Below are 20,376 nucleotides of genomic sequence, written 5' to 3' on the forward strand. Positions count from 1 at the left end.
GCCCTGTACCCCCTAAGCTAACCTGTTGCCTTCAGGTGCAGTGGAGGTTGCTGTTCTATTGTCAGTGTTGAAGAAATAGTCGAGTCGGCTTTTGTACATGGAATGGGAGAGAGCACCATCTTGTTCTTTGCCTCAGGCAGCAAAATGTCTTGGGTCGGCCCTGGTTGTAACCCTATGTATTCTTGCTTGGGAGTAAATCCCATGAATACAAAAAGACGTCCGAGCTTTATTCATTGGTAAGTGTCACAAAACCATTGAAAGCCAAAGCATAATTAAAAGAAGTCTTATCAGATGAATCATCATTAATAAAATAACTAAAATATTTTTAATTGGTTCTCTGTCATTGATGGAGTTTTCTTTAAAGTTCTCCATTACCTACATCCTTACAGATTTCTTAGTCTAAAGTTGGATTGTATATTGGTTTTACACCGCTTGGTCACACCACACACCCCCGCCAAAAGAATCCTGGTAATTGTACTTTGACAAGGGGAATGTTGATGTCACCCAGCATAATTATTCCATTTTTAATTTCCTTTCTGCCCACTTTTGGCAGGAACATGCAAGGGACAGGCTTGGTTAAAATTGACTAACGCCGGGGAGAGACCCACAGTTGGGTGAATGCAAAAGTTGAGTTTACAGATGGAAAAGGAGTTTGAGTTGTGTTAGTTTGAGCCCCAAAAGCCTGGGACACATTCTGGTGAACAGGTTGGATTTATTGCCTGTCTACTGTCTACTGCAAGTTCCACCCTGTCTTCCCTTTCTGTTTTAAACAGTATTACAGTGGTGCAGTTAGATTATCCATTTTAAAAGTGTTATATTCTGCTTGGTGTAGATCTGGATTTAGACTCTGGACATAATGGTCTGATTCTTCATCCACCACCTATTTAGATGGTAATGGTGCAATCCTATGCATGTTTAGACAGAAAAAAAAATCCTACAACTCCCAGCATACTCAAGCCAGCTGGGTGGGGTATGCTGGGAGTTGTAGGACTTTATATATATTGTTTCACTTATTTTAAAACATGGTAAGCCAACTCTTGTTGCATTTGGAGGCTCTTCTGTTCATTCAAGTGAATGACATCCTAAACCTCAGCCCCAGAGCCTTGCCCTGATGTTTATCATTTTTATTTATTTATTTATTGCATTTTTATACCACCCAACAGCTGAAGTTCTCTAGACCCACTAAGGGAACATGCTGAGAATATAATATTTTAAAAAGGATAATAGGGTGCAGTGAGCACTTCCTTTTAATTCAGTTTTATTTTTATCACATGTCCCAATCACCATCATAACTAGGTTTAAGACAGGGTTGGGTGACTAAGGAGAAGAAATCCATGAGGGCAGACCCAGACTCACTCTACCATACACCAAAGTGGTTGCAGCCTCCCTGCCATGCATGCTAATGCTTCACCTTCTGTAACTGAGGCATTCCCCCCTGCCCCCCCCCGACTCTGGGTAAATGAGCTTGCTTGTGTCTAAGGGTGCTGAGGAGTTTCTGTTAGCATTGCAATGACATGATTCATCGTTTCTACTCATTCTCAAGACTATCTCTGCTGAGATGGCATAAAGAGCCCTTTGAGCTCTGGGCAAAACCTCATTCTTCCATTCAGTACTGCTGTCAGGGCATTGTAGGCAGCCTTTGTGTTCCCTTAAGAGGATTTATTTAACACAGGGAAAGTTCTCGTTGTGGGGAAATGGTTGCCAGGAGATCCAAAGCAGCTGCAGCAAGATGGCAGCTGCTGCCCTTTGGGGGAAAAGACAGACAGGTGACGATGACGAAGGCTAGGTGACACCTGATAGTTTTAGAATAAAGTTAGCCACAAAGAAACAGCCTTCTTTTGTGCAGCTTTGGAAAGAGAGAATTCCATTACTTAACTGATTCATCAATAGTAAAGGGAACCAAGGTGGCTTACATAATCCTCCTTTTTATTTTATCTTTACAACAACTCTGTGAGGTAGGTTAGGCTAAGAGTCAGTGACTGGACGAAAGCCACCTGCTGAGCTTCATGACAGAGTGGGGACTTGAACCCAGATCTCTTGAGTCCCAGTCTAACACTCTAACTACTGTACCACACTGGCTCTCCATGCAGTGCCATCTTCCGCTGTTGGTTAAAATGGGTGATTCTAGGCATGCCAGATGAAATGGGACCAACAGCATCACCACTGTGGAGTCTGGGTATTTTTTCATCCTGCAGAATTTTGTGGAGTGGAGCTGTTCTCAGGACTTGCAAAGTTAGTGCACAGGATGTGCAGCCTGTAAAGTGTACCACTGTATATACAGGCACTGTGCAGAATTGCCTAGGCCAGCATTCTCCAACCTGGTGACTTCCATATGTGTTGGACTACAACTCCCAGCATCCCCATAGCCAAGTGGACAGGCTGGGGATGCTTGTAGTCTAACACATATGGAAGGCAGCTGGCTGTGGAAAGCTTAATTAGGCTGTCATGATAAGGGAGGAAGACAAATTTTGACAATAGGGAAGAAATCATGTACACCACCGTGGGCTCCTTGTAGGGGAAAGGTGGGAAATAAAAGTAACAAACAAACCACGGGCCTGTTCAGACAACACACTAAGCCATGGTTAGACTGCTAACCCTTTTGCAGCAAATGGTTAGTGAGCATGTTCATGGTTATGTAGCCACCATTGTTAGTGTGTCACACGACACACTAAGGGCATAGCTAGATAGGGCAATATCCCGGGGATCGTCCTGGGATCGTCCCTGTGTGTCCACATGATACACAGGGCATCCTGGGAGCAGGGAGGGATGATTCCTCTCTTGGCCCGGGATATCACTTTACCCTTTCTTCCCGCTTTTTCCGCGGTCTCAGGATGATCCCAAGTCCACGGAATATGTGGCCGGGCATCACAGGTTATCCCTGCTCTTCTCAAGTAACCGCTAGGAGCCGGGAGCCAGGCACAGGGCTCCTAAGGTGGAGCACAGACAACATGCTAAGCAACAGTGGTTAAGCATTTTGGGCTAAACATTATGACTTAGTGTTTCATGTGAACCATGACTTTGGCCATGGGTAGACAAGGGGGTTGGAGGGCGACAATCTCGTGATTTTTTGATCATGAGATTGTCGCCTTCGTGGCCGCCATTTTGGATTTTGTTTTTTAAAGGAGAAGGAGCACACGAGTGCTCATGCACAAAACGTAAGTTTTTTTTAAACACACACACACACACACACACACACACACACACAAACCCCTCGCCCTCCACCACCCCATAAGCATATCTGCTAATTGTATTAATTTGGGGGGTAGGTTTGAAGCTCAAAGGTCTGATTATTTATTCAAAATTATTTGAATAATGTTGGATAAAGTTGGTAATGCTTTGTTATATTCAAGCATACATTTAAAATTGGTCTTTTGAGACTTTGTTTTATAGGTGGCTCTTGAGATGCAGATGTAGAGTAAATAATAAAAGTTGGAGGCCAAATCCAGCTTTACTTGTGCTTTTTTGCATGTGGCTAGTGGCCCTGAATAGGGATGTGATGTAGCCACATTAGAGATGTGATATATCTACATTAATGGGAATTAGGCGCGTTTGGAGCTGCATGTGCATAGAGACTACATAGTTTCCCTTGCTGGATAAAGCCAAAGAAGTATAGGGAAGAAGTAAGCTTTTATGCTCTGGAAAGGGACCCAAATCTTATTTTAGGCCAATGATATCAGTAATTGTTTTACAGATATCGATGAATGTCTGGGAGGTGGACTTAGCATCTGTGGCCAAAATTGTGCCAATACCCCTGGATCCTATATCATGTGTGAATTAGCCCTGTGTGGGGAGTTCTAAGGTTGGACATTGCTGAACTACATGTCCAACCTAGGTAGGTCAGCCAGAAATCCACCAAGACCAAAATATATATGGTGCCCCACTAGGGGCCTGATAAATGAACAACAACAACAACAATAGCAACAACAGCAAAAGTTTTTAAAAATATCTGGACACTCATTAAATTCCCTAGTGGCAAATAAAAATGACTTTTCACACCGCTGAAGTCATATTAGACTAGGCTACCTTAGTGAGAAATTCCATGTCTGGACAACTTAGTAACAAAATGTCTGTAACTGTCTGGTCAAGGGAGTAACTGGAAAATTGCAAGCTATGCAGCTGTCAGATTCCTGAGACCAATCTACTTTGTTGCAGTTCAACTTTCATTTACCATTTATGCAAAACATGTCCACATGGTTTAATAGTCTCGCATGCTTAGCACCAAACATCAGAAATGGCATCAGTACAAATGCAGAAGCAGTTCATAAAATAGAACATTCCAAATGCAAAAAACAACAACCCCTTGTGTTGTACATCAAAACTGTAGTCAGATTTTTCTTGGGCAGCTGTAAACAAAACACTGCCCACTGTACAGAAAAACTGTAACCTAAATGCCGCATTGAAAATCGTTGTAAAATAATGTGAAAACAAAAGTAGGTTAATAGGAATGGACCTGGGCACAGAAAAACACATGTCTAGCCAAGTCTTATGAATGATGTGTTTTGATCTCAGATGCCTAAAGTAAGACTAAAACTAACTTTGATTTTAGAATGGTTATTCTCACTGTAGTTAATATTTCAGCATGCTTTTTTTAAAAACAAACAAACTACCTGCCTTTATTTAGATTGTGGTCCAATGATCTACTGAAATATCAGTTACAGATGAAAAATAAAAATCAACAACAAACAATAACAAACACACACGCACACACACACACTAACAAACACAGATTGCCACTAGCACAGGTATTGACCTGCTTCCAGCTATGTGTTATCTAGTTCCCAGATACACCTGACATTTGCTAAGATTTTGTTAATGACACTGACCAATGTTATCTATAATGGAAGAGGTAGAAACAATGAACATGCTCTCCTATGTGATTGGAATTACGTAAGTAATGAATTTCCAAGAAGGGTTCTTCACTATTACCTTTCTAGTCAGCACCACTTTAGTAGCAGTTAGTTTAAAATTTATTTTTCAATTTGTGCTAAAATGCTTTATTGTCTGCATTAAACAACATTCATCTGATAATACATAAAAACAGTGTTTTAGTGCAAAGTTAGTGCAAAAAATAACATTCATGTAATAATACATACATGAAAAGTGTTTTAGTGCAATTTTTTAAAAAATGATTAAAAAATGGAAATGCTGCTAAAATAGATTAGTGTTATGACTAGGCCTGATCCCTTTAGTGTGGGGGAAGGAGTTTCAGGTGATCAATCAGATTCTGAAGCTGAAGAATCAGGACTAAAAGTGTACCAGCCTACACAGGATTTTCCCAGGCTCTTCACCCACCAGGGAAGAACCTTCATTGGACCTTATCAGTGAAAATGTTAATCACTCAGAGTCTGTGGTAACCCAGCAATCCTCAGAGGGAGAAGAGACTTCAGAGTTTGCCGCAGGTTCATACGGGCGGTGCTAAAAGAAGGCAAGAGGCGATCAGCTCAGCTAGCTTCTTTCCAAAGGCTTCTTCAGAGGAATCCTCCCTGAAGTTAAAGGGATTCAGGGAAAAGACTTTCCCTTTCATTGAAAGGACAGTTGTCTTGCTTAGTCAGCTAAGTTGAGAAGAGATGTTTATTTGCTGAATAAAGCTTTGTGGGTTACTTGGCAGACTTCTTTATTGTCTCGCATGGCAGCAGGAGGGCTTGGAAACATGGCGATTAGGTGCATTGTCCCTCTACTGTCCACGTAGCTGTGCTCTCTCACTAGTGTAGACAGAAAATTGTGGGATGCCTTAGAGCTTCTTCAGATGAGCATTTTATAGCACATTCGTGACTAGCCACTCACAGTTGTTCATGGGTTATTCTGATGACACAGTGATCCTTCTGGATGTCTCCCATTCATCTCCCGCTCCTTCCGCCATTTTTTTTGTTATAAAATAATTTTCAGAAAATGCAACTCTTCTGAGCTATAGCAAAATTGGCTGCTATTTCCTACCATGTGCAGTAGAGGTTTCACTATATAATGCCCAGTAGAAGGTGCTGTTCCACTAAACTGTATGGGCCATGTGGTTGGTGCTTGCTACCCCTTTCTTCCCCATGTAATTCTGCTTGTCCCTATTACGAAAGAGAAGCAGAAAGCAAGAACGATGGTAAGGAAACATGATTTCCCCCCATCTGAAAGAGCCCTTAGAAAAGGTATTTCAATCTTTTAAAATGGGGAGGGGGGAGGAAACTGCACAAAAGTGGAAACCATCAAACTCTCAGTTGTTGGGGGGAAAGGGGCGTGGCCTTCTGGGGAAGTCTAGGGGCCTGGATTGGGACCTGTCGAGTGCCAAATTTGGCCCCCTGTCTGAAGTCTGCAGCTTTGGTTTAGACTAGTAAATGTATTTGTGAGCACAATTTCCCCCCCACTCTTTCCCCCCGTTTAGATCCTACACCATTCCTCATTTTCGTCCGAGGAAATGCAGTCTTTGGAATGGATACAGAGGGAACCAATCACAAAAGACTGGTGGCTGATGCTGGATTATCAGCATTAATAGATTTTGATTATCGAGAAGAACATCTTTATTGGGTGGATATTAAAGAAGGTCTTCTGAAACAAGTATACCTGAATGGCTCACATCAAGAGGTAATGGTCTATGTTTCTCAAAATTCTCTTTGTTGAGAAAGATATACAGTGCTTGGAGAAGATCTCTCATTCTTAACTTCAGAAATCAGAGATTTATGTTTAGCTAAATGTAGTCTGTGTATTATCATGTAGTGATTGCATTATTAGTTTTTATTTATTTATCCACCACTTTTCCATTCAAGGCAGCTAACAATAATAAGATCAAGATTAAAATAAAAATGTAATTAAGAAAGCAATCCTATCCTCCTAGACACTGTCACAGGGTGGTGGTGGGAAGCATAAGATATTTTGGTTTCCTGGCTCCGAGCTTGGAAACAAGGCTCTGAGCTTCGAGCCAAGGAACCTCGCTCCTCTTCCCCACCCCTAACAGCCAGCATGGAAAGGACTACATGGGCTGCTGCTATGAACTCAAGTTTGTAGGAGGTGAAAGGGGGTGTTCCCAGAGGCAGTGAGGGGAGGAGACTGGGGATGTGGGTTTACAAGCTATCCTGAACCATCCACAGCCACCTCCCCTCCTCCCCACCTTTCTTCCCTGCCTCTGCTAGATGTGCACCTCCCACTCTGCATAGGATACTCATAAACCTCTGAGTTTGGAGGCTTATAATATCCAGGTTGCTTGTAATTCCATAGGATTGCACCCTAAAACAAATGAATTAAAAGCACAATTTTAAAACATACATAACAAAGAAAGCAATAAAACAGCACAACATCGTCTCTCTCTCTCTCTCTCTCTCTCTCTCTCTCTCTCCAATGTAACACCTACTGGGGGAGAAAATCAGGATTGTGCAGGGAGAGGGGTGTTAACCCTCCCCACTCAAGTTGTGCTGAAAACCTTTCCCCTTCCAAACTGCTGTTAGAGTGATTTGACCAATAACGTTGCATTTTTGTGTAATGATAACTTAGCATTTTTGTTGTCTTTGCTTTTCATTACAGACCATTTGTTACGTAGGAAAAGATATATCTGGATTTGCAGTAGATTGGATAAACCGAGAGTTTTATTTGGCTCACTACCAGGAGGCCACCATTGAGGTAATCAATGTGGATGAAAACCATTCCCAAATCCTTGCAAAAGATGAACATCATCCCACGAGTCTTGTGGTCGATCCAAGCAAAAGGTAACTCCCGGACTGGCTTTACTGTCTGTAGTAACACAATTATGAAGTCAAAAAATGGTAGTTTAGATGTAATGTGGTTTGGAGGATCCTCCATGGTTTTGAGGATTGGGAATGGGTTGCAGGTCCTGTGTTTGCATGCTCTTCCTCCCTGGCTTAATGAATAACTTGCTGGTTTGATCAAACCAGTTTCTTTTTACATCTGAATTGGCTTAGAGGCTCCTGCAAAACAAGATTGGAAATCAGCTTGTGCTCAGGCAATATTTCAAGTGCTGGTATAAAGGAAATGAAGAGTATTGAATAAAGAGATAGTTAAGGAAGGGATCTACTCAGCTGCTCTTGAAGTAATTTCAAATTGATTTTACCAACAGGATTTTATTTTGGTCTTCTGAAGGAGCCTTTGACAGCATCTATAGAGCAGTTCTGGATGGTAAAGGGGTGTGGAGAGTTCTACGGAGCAAAGGAAAAATCAAAACCATCTCCCTAGATTTGATTGAATTGAGGCTCTTCTGGGTCCAGTATGATTACGCTGATGGTGATGGCAATGGCAATTCATACATTGGAACCTGTAACTATGATGGTAGTTCTGTGCATTTAAGCAAACATATATTACGGTATGTTTATGGATATAAAATGTTGAAGTGTAAAGACAATTGCCCCAATGCAGATGTCTGCACATGTATTCCCTAAATTGGATTATTATTATTATTATTATTATTTTATTATTATTATTATTATTGAGTTTTATAAACCATTTACATCTAAAGTTTTCAAAGTGGTGTACAGAAATCATAGAAACTAAAAACAAAACCTAATGCATACAGTATACCATATCTACATCAAATGGTAGGCCATGCTACACAGGGAGGGCTTGCAGAAACAGATGGGTCTTCAACATCCCCCCAAAAACAATTTGATTTTAATAGATTTTTGATTTTAATAGAACATTTATGCAGCTACTTCTTGATTGCAATCTATCTGGCTGGACTATTGACATGCCTTGTACTTTTGTGAATATGAGCAACTTGGATGTAATGGATGTAACTATTTGCTTTATTTCTCCATAGAAATCAAGTCTATGACATATTTCTCTTTGCTCATCACATGTACTACTCTGACTCAACAACCAATACTATTCGGAGAGCCAATAAATTCACAGGAAAGGATATAGTTGCAATTAACCTGCAACCATCATTTCCTCCACCTGCTGAGATCATGGTGGTGCATCCTTTAAAACAGCTTGGCAAAAGGATGGATTCTAAAGCATTTGGTAATTTTCACTATAATGGCATTGTTAAATATTTAAGAACGTTTAAGCTCCATTGGGCTTGCATAATTTTTGCATTAATGGCACATCTCAAATACTGCTCAATCCCCCCACCCCCGCTGCTGCTCATTACCTTTTTCTACTCCTCCTTTCAAACACCTTAATGCTGCAACTGAATTTTCTGGTCTATTACATCTATAATATAACATGGGCAGCAGACCTATGTACATCAGTTGCTGGGGAACTTGGGTGGGAGGGTACTATTGTCCTCATGTTCTACTTATGAGTTTCCCGTAGGTAGCTGGTTGGCCACTGTGTGAACAGAATGCTGGACTAGATGGACTCTTAGTCTGATCCAGCATGGCTCTTCTTCTGTTTTTAAGAACAACAACAACATAGGAGCAAAATCAAAGCCTGAACTTAGCCAGAAGAATGCATGCCTGAAGGCACATGCACGTTCTCTTTTAGCACGGTCCCCATCCTTTAGGATCTAGAGTGAAGGGAAGCAAATGACAGGCTCCTTGTTTCTTTTCAGCCTAACTCCCAACTCTGTTAGGTGAAGTCTCATGTTGGATGCTGCTGGATATTGCCAATGTTTTCTGATTAGGAATGGGGGAGAAATTTATTCAGTTAATGCAAACTTACTTAATTTTGAAGTTTCAAACCATTAAGCGAATCAAAGCTTGGTTATCCTTCAAAATTCGGAAGTCTCCAAATTTTGCAATGGTGTTCTCCAATCAAAAATGTATACAGAAATGCATACATTAGAGAAAATAAAATTAAAAATGCATTATATTAGGAAAATTGCTTGCAAAATCATGCATATTAGACAAACAAAATGCATACAAAATGGCCTGTATTAGGAAAAATGGGCACAGAAATGCTGATGGATTTTCAAAATTTTCAGTGTTTGGGAAGAAGCAAACTTAAGACTGGAGAAATTCTCAAAGTTCAAGATGAACCAAGCTTAAGGTTGGGAAACTGGGAAATGGAGAGAAAATGAAACTCTAAGAGATTTTCTCATTGCTATTTCTGATAGCATGAGTACAGCAGTAAACATACACAGTCTTACTTTTTGAGGGGAAAGCCTTTTTTTTAAAAAAATGAACAAACTTAATTATATTGCAAAACTCAGGGTTCCTCCTGTTGATAAACCCCTCCACCTCACATCCCTGCTTTTTATTCCATATTGGCACCTGATGCATTCACACCTAACAGACCTTTACAAATGTAACAACAGAGCAACAGGGATGTGTTTGGGAAAATCCAAAGCATTTGACCTATTTAGAAATATATGAAGTTAAGAATATAAGAAGAGCCATGCTTAGGGTGACCACATGAAAAGGAGGACAAGGCAGGTGTCATTGTCAGCAGGTGTCATTGTTTTGCATGCAGCAACTGGTAAAATTCCCTTTTCACCACAACAGTTAAAGTTGCAGGAGCCCTGCCCTCTTTTGTATCTGGTCACTCTAATATAGCTACTGTTGTGATGAAGAGGGAATTTCACCAGGTGCTGCATGCATACAAATGGCACATGCTGAAATTCCCTTTTCAGTGAATCTTTATACAGGAGCCCTGTCCTCCTTTTCATATGGTCACCCTTGCCATGCTGGATCACATCAAGGGTCCATGTAGTCCAGAACTCTGTTCACACAGTGGCCAACCAGCTGCCGACCAGGAACTCACAAGCAGGACATGTGTGCAACAGCATCCTCCCACCCATGTTCCCCAGCAACAGGTGTATACAGGCTTACTGCAGCTTGTGCCTGTATCCATGGGTGGGGGCACTGTTTTTCAACTGTATTTTCAGCTGTTGTATTTTCAACTGTTTTACCTTGGAAATGAAACACCACTAATCAATTTTGCACACGCAAACATACATAAAGACAACTGTAGGCAGAAGCTAAGGTGTTGACCCACTGTGGAGGCTGATGCAAACAGTTGACCTCAACTTAGAAGTCATTGCATAATTTCACCTCAGCTGGCACTCATGTTGACAGGAGGCCTTGCAATGTAGGTTTCTGTGTGTATGCTGGAGAATAGGCCACCAAGCGCTGGATATATAACAAAGGTCTAAATTTGGCTGGTAACAGAATGGCAGGGTTTTTTGGTGAGTCAGTGGGTCCATCCATACTTTATTGACCCATGAACATCTTTGTTGTGGCTTTTTCTCCTGGTATATTAAGCTGTTGAGAGGCGGAGGCTGTTTCCAGTTTTTTTTTCTTAATAACTCTCTAGCTTTTAAGATCTGCTATTCGTTGACTCTAGAACTTTCCTTTCGCAGCAGGATAGACTGAAGCTTTGGAATGTGGAGTGCTTGTAATATTGGTCTTTGCTTCCGCCCCCACCTGTCTTCTCCCTCCCACCCCAAATGGATTCTTATAAAACATTGAGGGGGTGGAAAGAAGCTTAAGTTGCCCAATCCAGATGAACCCTTTGGACTTTGCATGTGCGTTGTTTAGCTTATCCAGCCCAAGAACCTGGATTGAGGGGAGGCTAATTCGCCTAAAGTATAAATGAGATTTATAAGGGGATCTCACGACAAGGGAAACATGGGAATGAAATCATGCAAGCTCTCATTAGATATCCTCTAGAGGCTAAGTCAGTAAAAGTGCACAATCTAATATTGTTTCCAAAGGAAACGGCAGCTGACGTGCTTTTCATGTACAATGCAAAAACTGTTTTAACCGTTCAATGTTTGCAAAGGTCAGATTTGGTTGCAAGGGCTTTTCCTTCCACTAGATTAGTGCTGTGTTCGCAGCAGGTCAAACCAGGATGCCGCCTACTGCACACTGTCTTATCCTTGCCAGGACTGTTTCATGGCAATGCAGAGCATTACATGGGCCAGAGAACCTATACAATGAATTTTTGCCATGTGAAGACATAAATAGTGCTGCTTGATGATGTAGCAGTTGTATTCATTGATGGAGCAGCATCTTCAAATGAGCCCACTTTCAGCCAAATACTTTCCCATCTCAGTGTTTGAAGAACTCTAGATAAGTGGCAGCGAACCAGATATATGGAGCCTCTGCTGCTTACCGTGAAAGTGTATGTTACACAACAATGGTTATATAGAACCAGTGTGGCGTAGTGGCTAAAGTGTTGGACTGGGAGTTAGGAGATCCAGGAGATCTGGGTTTTAGTCCCCACTCAGCCAAGGAAACCCACTTCACAGGGTTGTTGTTGTGAGGATAAAATGGAGAGAAGGAGGATTATATATGCCGCCCTGGGGTCCTTGGAGGAAAAAAGCCGGGATATAACATACACACATTCACTTATATACATACAAAGTGGTATGTGTGTGTAACCTGTGACCCAAAGGCTATATGCATCTCTTGCCTTAATTTCATTCAGGTTGGGGGAGCTAAGGGGAAGAGAAGGAGGGGGAAGAATGGAAGTAGATGGAGTGGTGAAAGGAGGTGTGTGTGTGTGTGTGTGTAAGCCCTCTGTGAGTGATCAGTGGAGACTGCTTGCAAGATTGATTTATCTTTCTCCAGCAGCATTCTAAGCAATGGCACAGCTAGGGTTGGACTTCAGGGATAAGTCCAGGGGCCTGCAGCTCAGGGAGCCAACAAATGGCCAGCCAGAGACTGGCACGTGATAGGGGCAATGCCATATATATATATATATATATATATATATATATATATATATATATATATGGGCAGCTGGCTGGGCATGTACATGATTACAGATGATTGATTTATTATTATTACTTTGAGATCTATATTATTCTTTTCTACAACAAAATGGTGCTTTCCCCGAATGACCTGTTCTTCTAAAATGTAATTTTTAGTGATGTTTTTATTCTGTTTTAGTCTTTTATCCCATTTGTTCACTGCTCTGAAATTCTCAAATAGGTAGTAGTATATAAATATTGCAAATAAATGTGTTTTGCATGAGGGCAGCAGAAGCAAACTCCATTTTCTTCCTGTAGGCACAATGGTGCTTTGATTTAAATGAGTTTAAAATGTGAAACTACATATGCCCCAGGATTTTCTATTTAAAATAAAATGAATTACGGTTAGCAAACAGGGTTAGCAAATCCTTCCTTTCTGCCTAGCGTCAGTGGTGCAGCTAAGTCCAGGATATAAAATTACTTAGCTGCACCACTGATGCTATGCATATTTATATACCACTACCTATCCATGGTACCCTGCCCAGAAGAGATCCCACACCCTTGAAATAGAGGTTTGACCTCTGATTGCCCTTCAAATAAAGGACTGCCCTTTGTAAAGTAGGACACATGGCCACCATAATGTAGTACTACTGAGTGAAGATTAGTTCTGGCTTCTCAGCCTGGCAGGAATGCTGTTCCAAGAGCAATCCACCACTTCCATTTGCCTTGATGATGTCTCTTATTGATAAGACAGTGTGCATATTGCTGAATCCTGCTGCAAACCTGCAATAAAGTTGCTTAAACTCATTAGCGGTTCCTTAGAGCATTACCATGGCTGAAAAATGTAGCAAGGCACAACAGGAGACTGTCATGCAAATACTGGGAAATAAGTGGATTCAGAACTTCATGGTGTGTGTGTGTGTGTGTGTGTGTGTGTGTGTGTGTGTACGTACGTACGTGTAACTAAGAAGTGGGTATATTTCAAGTCACTCTTTATCCTCTAATCTTCTTTTCCATTAGAGAGACCCTGTCTTTCAAACAGAAAAAGCTGCAAGACAAGCATCTGCAAGCAAGACTCCAAGGTCCATCAATGCAAATGCATGAGTGGGTTTACCTTAAGCAAAAATTCACGGTATTGTGAAGGTAATGCTGGAGAATTGATGATAAAATAATAGCATAATGTGGAAATGCCAGCATGCTTGTTAACTTCTCTCCAGTCTTTAAGCAAGCCATAAACAAATGCATTCCTTTATATAAAAAATACTTAGTGATTCTCTGCCATATATATTTCAGGAACAGAAGTACAAAAATGTTGTTAAGTAGGGTGACCATATTAAAAGGAGGACATAGCTCCTGTATCTTTAACAGTTGTATTGAAAAGGGAATTTCAGCAGGTGTCATTTGTATATACAGAGAACCTGGTGAAATTTCCTCTTCATCACACCAGTTAAAGCTGCAGGTGCCCTGCCCTCTTTTTAAATCATTCTAGTATAGCTCCTGCACTTTAAATGTTGTGATTAAGAGGGAATTTCACCAGGTTCTCCATATATACAAATGACACCTGCTGAAATTCCCTTTTCTGTGCAACTGTTAAAGATACAGAAGCCCTGTCCTCCTTTTCATATGGTCACCCTATTGTTAAGAATGTTTCTAATGGGTTCACAGTGTTTGAATATGGGAGGAGGGTTAGGTAGGGTGATCATATGAAAAGGAGGCCACGGCTCTTGTATCTTTAACAGTTGCATAGAAAAGGGAATTTCAGCAGGTGTCATTTGTATGCATGCAGCACCTGGTGAAATTCCCTCTTCATCACAACAGTTAAAGCTGCAGGAGCCCTGCCCTCTTGACCAGGGTTCTGGATGGCTTGTTATACGTGGCAACAAGCCACCCTCTCTGTGTTTAAATGACCTGTCAAGCCATGCCAACAAGGGTAATTATCCATATCTTCCTGACATGTGCCCAGTATACCCGGTGGCGGGTTGCATGACTGGTCATTCTGTGAACCTGGTCAATGTCTCTCCTCCTTCAACTACGTGTATAAATCAACCAATTTCAGATTCATGCATCTGATGATGTGGACAATGGCCGCAAAACCTTATGCCAGAATAAATTAATTAGCCTTAGTAAGGTGCCCAAAGACTCTTTGTTGTTTTACCTAGAAGTAAGGAAGTAAAATAGTCATCTGTAATTGTCCTGTATGTGAAGAGCTTTTAAAATTCTCTTCTTTTCTCTCTTCAGTATTTGGCCTTGACTTGGAAGTACTGCAAACATACCAAACTGTCTTTGAAATCTTTTTAATACAAATCTGATTATTATCTCTAAATCCTTACTTCCTTTTGTAAATGGACATGAATTGTTAGACTCAGGAGTTAAAACAAAGCTAGCGCATTAACCCTTTTACCTTGTGAACTGCAGGATTACTGTCTGCAGATTATAAAGTCTTATATATCAGCAAGCAATGAGTTGCCCTATAAATCACAAAGTTAAGCCCTGATTACAGTGGGAAAGTTATGTATGTGATTATTTATCTCCTGTTAGGGATTAAAAAAAATGTTGCAAGAAGTTTCCATAGCTGTCAGTAGCATAGCCATCTTAATTTTCTCAAGACATCTAAATATGACCATAGCATAATCATTTAACTGCTGTTACTATTTTGTGTGTGTGTGTTTGCATTTGGCAAGGTTAGTATGTATTCCATAATTGTTTTTCTTCCCCACCAGATGTCAATGAATGTGCATTATGGAACCATGGCTGTACTTTAGGTTGTGTCAATATCCCAGGCTCCTATTATTGTATATGTCCAAGAAATTTTGTTCTACTGCCTGATAAGAAAACATGCCATGGTAGGTAGCATTCAAACACAAAGAGTAGCATGTCTTTTTCTTGCTTCTGAAACCTCCAGTGGAAATTTTCTTGCATTATCTCACTCTTCTGATCCCTTACACACACACACACACACACACACACACGGGCTAATGCTACCAACTTTTTGAGCTCCTACAATGCTATTAACATCATCTAGTTTGTGCATTTGAGCATAGGCTTGAATCATAAGTAATCCAAACACTGAGACAGAATATGTAACAGGACTTGTTTTGCCTGGATCCACATATATTGGTGAAAATATTAGTGAATTATGTCTTCAATTTGGTCACATCTAAAATTGTAAGCGTGCTTACAAGAGGAGAGTTCCATTGAATTCTGTGGAACTTACTTCTACACTTAAATATTTGAGTTGGTCTGTAAGACCCAATTTAGTAAGGGCTGAATTGTTTGCAGCTCCATGGATATGCATATTCACAACACATTTTCAGACATGTGAAAAGTGCTTCAGATGGTATAAAAGTGACTTGGTCAACCCATGGTAGCAATTACTATCGCCTTGTGAAAAGGCACTTGGCCATACTGTTGTTGCACTTTTTGTTCTGGGTGGAATCATTTCTGAAAATTATTTTTCAGAATAATAATAATAATTATTATTATTAAATAATTATTAATGCAGGTGACATGAGGAAGCAAGACATTTTCAGATTTATTGAACATGCTAGCCAAGGTAGGTTTTATGTTCAAATGACAGATATAGGATGGACACAAAGCATTTTAGAAAGACATTTATGTAATACTTAATCTTGCATATCTTCTTCATGTGATTGTGTATGCAGATATACACTAAAAGGGAAACAAGTGCAGAACAAATTGTTGCCTCTTGCGTGCTGCCTGGTTATCCCAAACATTTCTTCATGTAGAAATGTATCCATATGTACAATTACTTACTTACTTACTTTCTTTATTACGATCTATAGATCCATAAAAAGAAAACAAACAAACAACAAACAACCAAACACAAGAATCAGACATGAAATCATACAATTAGAGCTATTATCAACTTTAGTCTAATACACAAAGAGCTCTAATCTTGGCCGCCACTGTAAGAAATTTAGCAACAGCCAAAGTTACACTTGAAGACTTATCTTCCAACAGAAACTTAACATAAAATTTGCCTGAAGTTCTGGGCAGTTTGCTCAACAATGGGGTAATCATAAGATGGCGGGCCTGATTATAAATGCTACAGGACAGAAGGATATGCTCCATCGTCTCCACTTCCGTATTCCTACAGGGGCACCGTCGTTCCTGATAAGGGATACCAGCATATCTGCCCTGAAGTAATTCAATAGAGTAAACATTGCATCTGGCCTTGGAGAAGGCAATACGATATTTAGCGACCGACAAGTTCTTTAGATAGTCAGCCAGCTGAAGAGGCCCAACGTAATGAACGTGCAATGCACTGGGAGAGCAAGAAACATGAGAGCGAGCACGTAAGTCGCAGAAGGCTATATCCCACAGTCTTTGTTTGATAGCTTTAAAAGCAAAATTCAAGCCCAGATTAAGGAGGAGGGAAGAGGAGAGACCTATTGAAGCTGCCTTCCTGGCAAGAAGCTTGGACCAGCTGTTCACGTAGTTGTCCTGAGCCAGACAGGGAAGCAGACCTGAGCCCCTCCCAAAAAGACTAACTTCCATCCAAAATTTTAAGGCAGACCACCAAGCCCTAAGCGAAAGAGAGCTTTCCCCAGTTTCCAACAAAAGTACCGAATTAGGGACACACAATTACTTGGGGAAAGTAAGCTGGGGTTGCACAACTCAATTGGCTCTTAGATTCCTACATCAACTGTTTTTAGAGTGCATATTTATGTTTAGTGGACACATGGAGGAGAGTGGGAATGGAATGGAATTGCTCCTGCTGGAGTTACCTCTGCCTTCCTCAGAGGTAGTGGTTCTGATGTTAGTGCTGTATATATTAATGTCCCCTCCTCCTGAAACTCTTGTACTTTTATAAGACTAAATTTATAGTCATATGGAATCTGTGTGATTTAGAAGATGCTGGCCCTCTGTGGAAGCCACGGGTTGGATTCTTAGAAATCTGAAGTTGACTCCATTTCGGATTTCTCCAACATCCTAAGACACAGTTGGCTTGTGATTTCTAGAGCTGTGAACATCCATCAATGGTTAAATAGAATTCTTCATCTGCAATCTATAGAGCGTCATCAGATGGGGGCAGGGAACACTTTTCCCTATCATCACTTTGCCTTCTGCTGCTGTCCCACAATAGGGATGAACAGCTTCCTCTTTCTTCACATGGGGAATTTGCATTGCATGCAAATTGTTCACATGTTCAGCTGAACGTGCAGGGGTCAGTGGCTGTGATTAGGGTGTCTGCTTACACTTCACCAAAAAAGAGGGCAAAATAGGGCACTGGTTTGCATAGACTTTGCAAATTTAGAAACACTGACTATAATTTAAGTAGAAATACAATACATCTTGCCATAGTAGGGAAGACTGTGACCAGCTCAGTCTGCTATGCAGGGTAGTAGCCATTGTTAGTTCTACTTAAAGAAGACCTATTGAATGAATGAGACTTAGTATCAACTAACTTAAGTCTCATTCATTTTAGTGGGTCTACTCTAACTAGGACTAACATTGGACACTATTTTAGGTGCTAACTGCTGATGGACAATATCAAGGACCCTGGGTGTATCTACAGATGTTCTGGAGGTTGATGACTGTGTAAAGGACCCACAAACTTCTGTGAATGGCCAGTTGTGAATGTGCAATAAATCACTCACATAGAGAAGCTCCTTATTTTCCTTTCTTATGGTTCTTTCTCTTTAAGCCACACGTAGCTCTTTAAATAGGGAATGCCTTTAAATAGATGACTGTCCTTTGATAGCCCTTCAAATAGAAGATTGCCCTCTGTCAAGCAGGATACATGGCCACTCTGGTTGCAATCTGTCCTCCCACATACACATGCATTCACTGAACACGAATGTGTCTTCTGGAAGAGGGCAATAGTTAGGGGCTGCACCATGCTGGATTTATATGGGGTATTATTTAACTGAAATCACTACCGTGTGAAAAAATTGCCTTCTTTTTAGTGAGATAAATTGCGCAATGCCCTGGCTTCCTTCACTGAACCCTAGCAATTTTGACTGATCAGAGTCTGATTGTACCCGTCAGGCCCAGTAAGGTCATTTCAAGAGATGGAAACAAGCTGAGGCACACAGTTTTTTGCTGAGCTATCTTCAGAAAGCTTTTGTGAGCAAAGGACACATTGTAACAAACATCTGTTCAGCAAAAATGCTTTAATTTTACCTGGTTTTCCTATCAAGGAAAATCTTTGCCTATATAACATATTTTTATTGTTATTGACATGATAGCAATTCAGTATGTGCAGTTACATTGTTTGGAGAGAATCTGAACTCAGTGTGACTTACTTCTGAGTAAATATGTTTTCGATTGCACAATCAGGGCTGTTGTCTTAGACGAAGAATATTTACTGATTTTTGTTTTGGACTGATGGAGCCGGTACCCACCACGGATTCCTGGAAACAGCTGTGGGCAACCCTAATTTGTTCCAGTCCTAGAGTCCATCCCAACAGATGTCTCCATATGGTGTGTTGGGTACTGGAAGAAAACAACTAGCAGAATAGCATGGCATACAGCAGCCTTTCCCAACCTGCTGCCTTCCAGATGTTTTGAACTACCTCTCACATCATCCCCAACTATTTGCCCTGCTGAAGGGGGCTGAGGGAGTGGTACCACAGTGGGGAAGGCAGTCATAGAATATAGTAGAAGTAAATCTTCAAAACATCTGGATGGTGCCTGCTGATGGACACTACTTCCCTTTTTCAGGACATGAGACTTTAGGATACTGCTCCTTCCCTATGTCCAGCTACCCCATCAGACAATTGAATAATGTTCATGTTTTTCAATCCCTCCAGTCATCCTCCTCCTTACCTTACCTTGCCCCCAGTATAGCTGTTCTGGCTACAGGAATTGCAAGTAGGTTAATTTCTAAAAGTAGGGCCACAGTGTATCCATACACATGCATATGGAGTGTGCTAGGTGTGCCCAGGCACACCCTAATGTCTCTGGAGCCTCTGGAGAGTGCACAATTCCCCCGGGCATACTAATAGCAGAAGCCATTAGCATGCCCAGGGGAATTATGCACTTTTTGGAGGCCCCAGAAAGCATGTTTTCCCACCCCCTCCACTGCACATCATAATGAAATGTGCTGCACATGCCTTTGAGTGTATCAAACCTACCTGTAGTCTGCATACATTCAGAGGGGTTCTTATCACATGCTAAAGGGTTTGGTGAACCAGGGTGATTCACATACTGTATAGTACTGCCTTTGAATTCCTTTTTCTTGTTCAATTATTTTTCCATAACCCTTTCCTCTTTATTTTAAATTTTCTGCAGAATTAATTTCCTGTACAAGCAATTACAATCACTGCAGCCATGGCTGTGGGCAGACACCCATGGGACCTGTTTGCTTTTGCCCTGAGGGATCAGTTCTCCAAGCAGATGGAAGAACATGCACAGGTTATCAAATATATTTGATTTTCAGTATTGATTCTCAAAATGTTGATGGGTGATGATGATAAATAAATAAATGGCCATATGAAAACACCCTGTTTCTTGCAAAAATAATAATAGCAAAACTAATAAAAGTGACTAAAGGAAAAGTACCTTTCCTTTGAGAAATCAGAAGGGGGCAGCAGGCGGGGGGTAAGGGGCGGTGAAGCTACTTGCTGGTGTGTGTGTGTGTGTGTGTGTGTGTGTGTGGAACTTGCCCCGTTGCCCTCTGGCACTGCCTATGCAATCAAAGACTGTCACTGTCTATCTAAACCAGGCCTGACTTAACACGAAGTTGCAAAAAGGAATAATAATAATAATAATAATAATAATAATGATAATAAATTTATTTCTTACCTGCCTCTCCATCCTGATCGAGGCGGGGAACAACAATAAGT

General features: G+C 40.9%; 2 protein-coding genes across 3 annotated transcripts in view; one reads left to right on the forward strand and one right to left on the reverse strand.

Moving 5' to 3' along the window:
* CASP6 (caspase 6) overlaps window positions 1-20,376 on the reverse strand; it is a 459,872-nt gene that overhangs the window by 120,958 nt on the left and 318,538 nt on the right. The gene's annotated exons all lie outside the window — the stretch shown is intronic.
* EGF (epidermal growth factor) overlaps window positions 1-20,376 on the forward strand; it is a 58,835-nt gene that overhangs the window by 1,741 nt on the left and 36,718 nt on the right. For both annotated transcript variants that reach the window (XM_063135511.1, XM_063135513.1), the window contains exons 2-8: window positions 6,368-6,567; window positions 7,501-7,682; window positions 8,051-8,293; window positions 8,747-8,949; window positions 13,586-13,708; window positions 15,286-15,408; window positions 19,823-19,945. In XM_063135511.1, the coding sequence (XP_062991581.1) occupies window positions 6,368-6,567; window positions 7,501-7,682; window positions 8,051-8,293; window positions 8,747-8,949; window positions 13,586-13,708; window positions 15,286-15,408; window positions 19,823-19,945 (1,197 nt within the window). The remainder of the gene's footprint in view (window positions 1-6,367; window positions 6,568-7,500; window positions 7,683-8,050; window positions 8,294-8,746; window positions 8,950-13,585; window positions 13,709-15,285; window positions 15,409-19,822; window positions 19,946-20,376) is intronic.

The sequence above is a fragment of the Elgaria multicarinata genome, chromosome 10, assembly GCF_023053635.1.
Source record: "Elgaria multicarinata webbii isolate HBS135686 ecotype San Diego chromosome 10, rElgMul1.1.pri, whole genome shotgun sequence".
Classification (NCBI taxonomy): domain Eukaryota; kingdom Metazoa; phylum Chordata; class Lepidosauria; order Squamata; family Anguidae; genus Elgaria; species Elgaria multicarinata.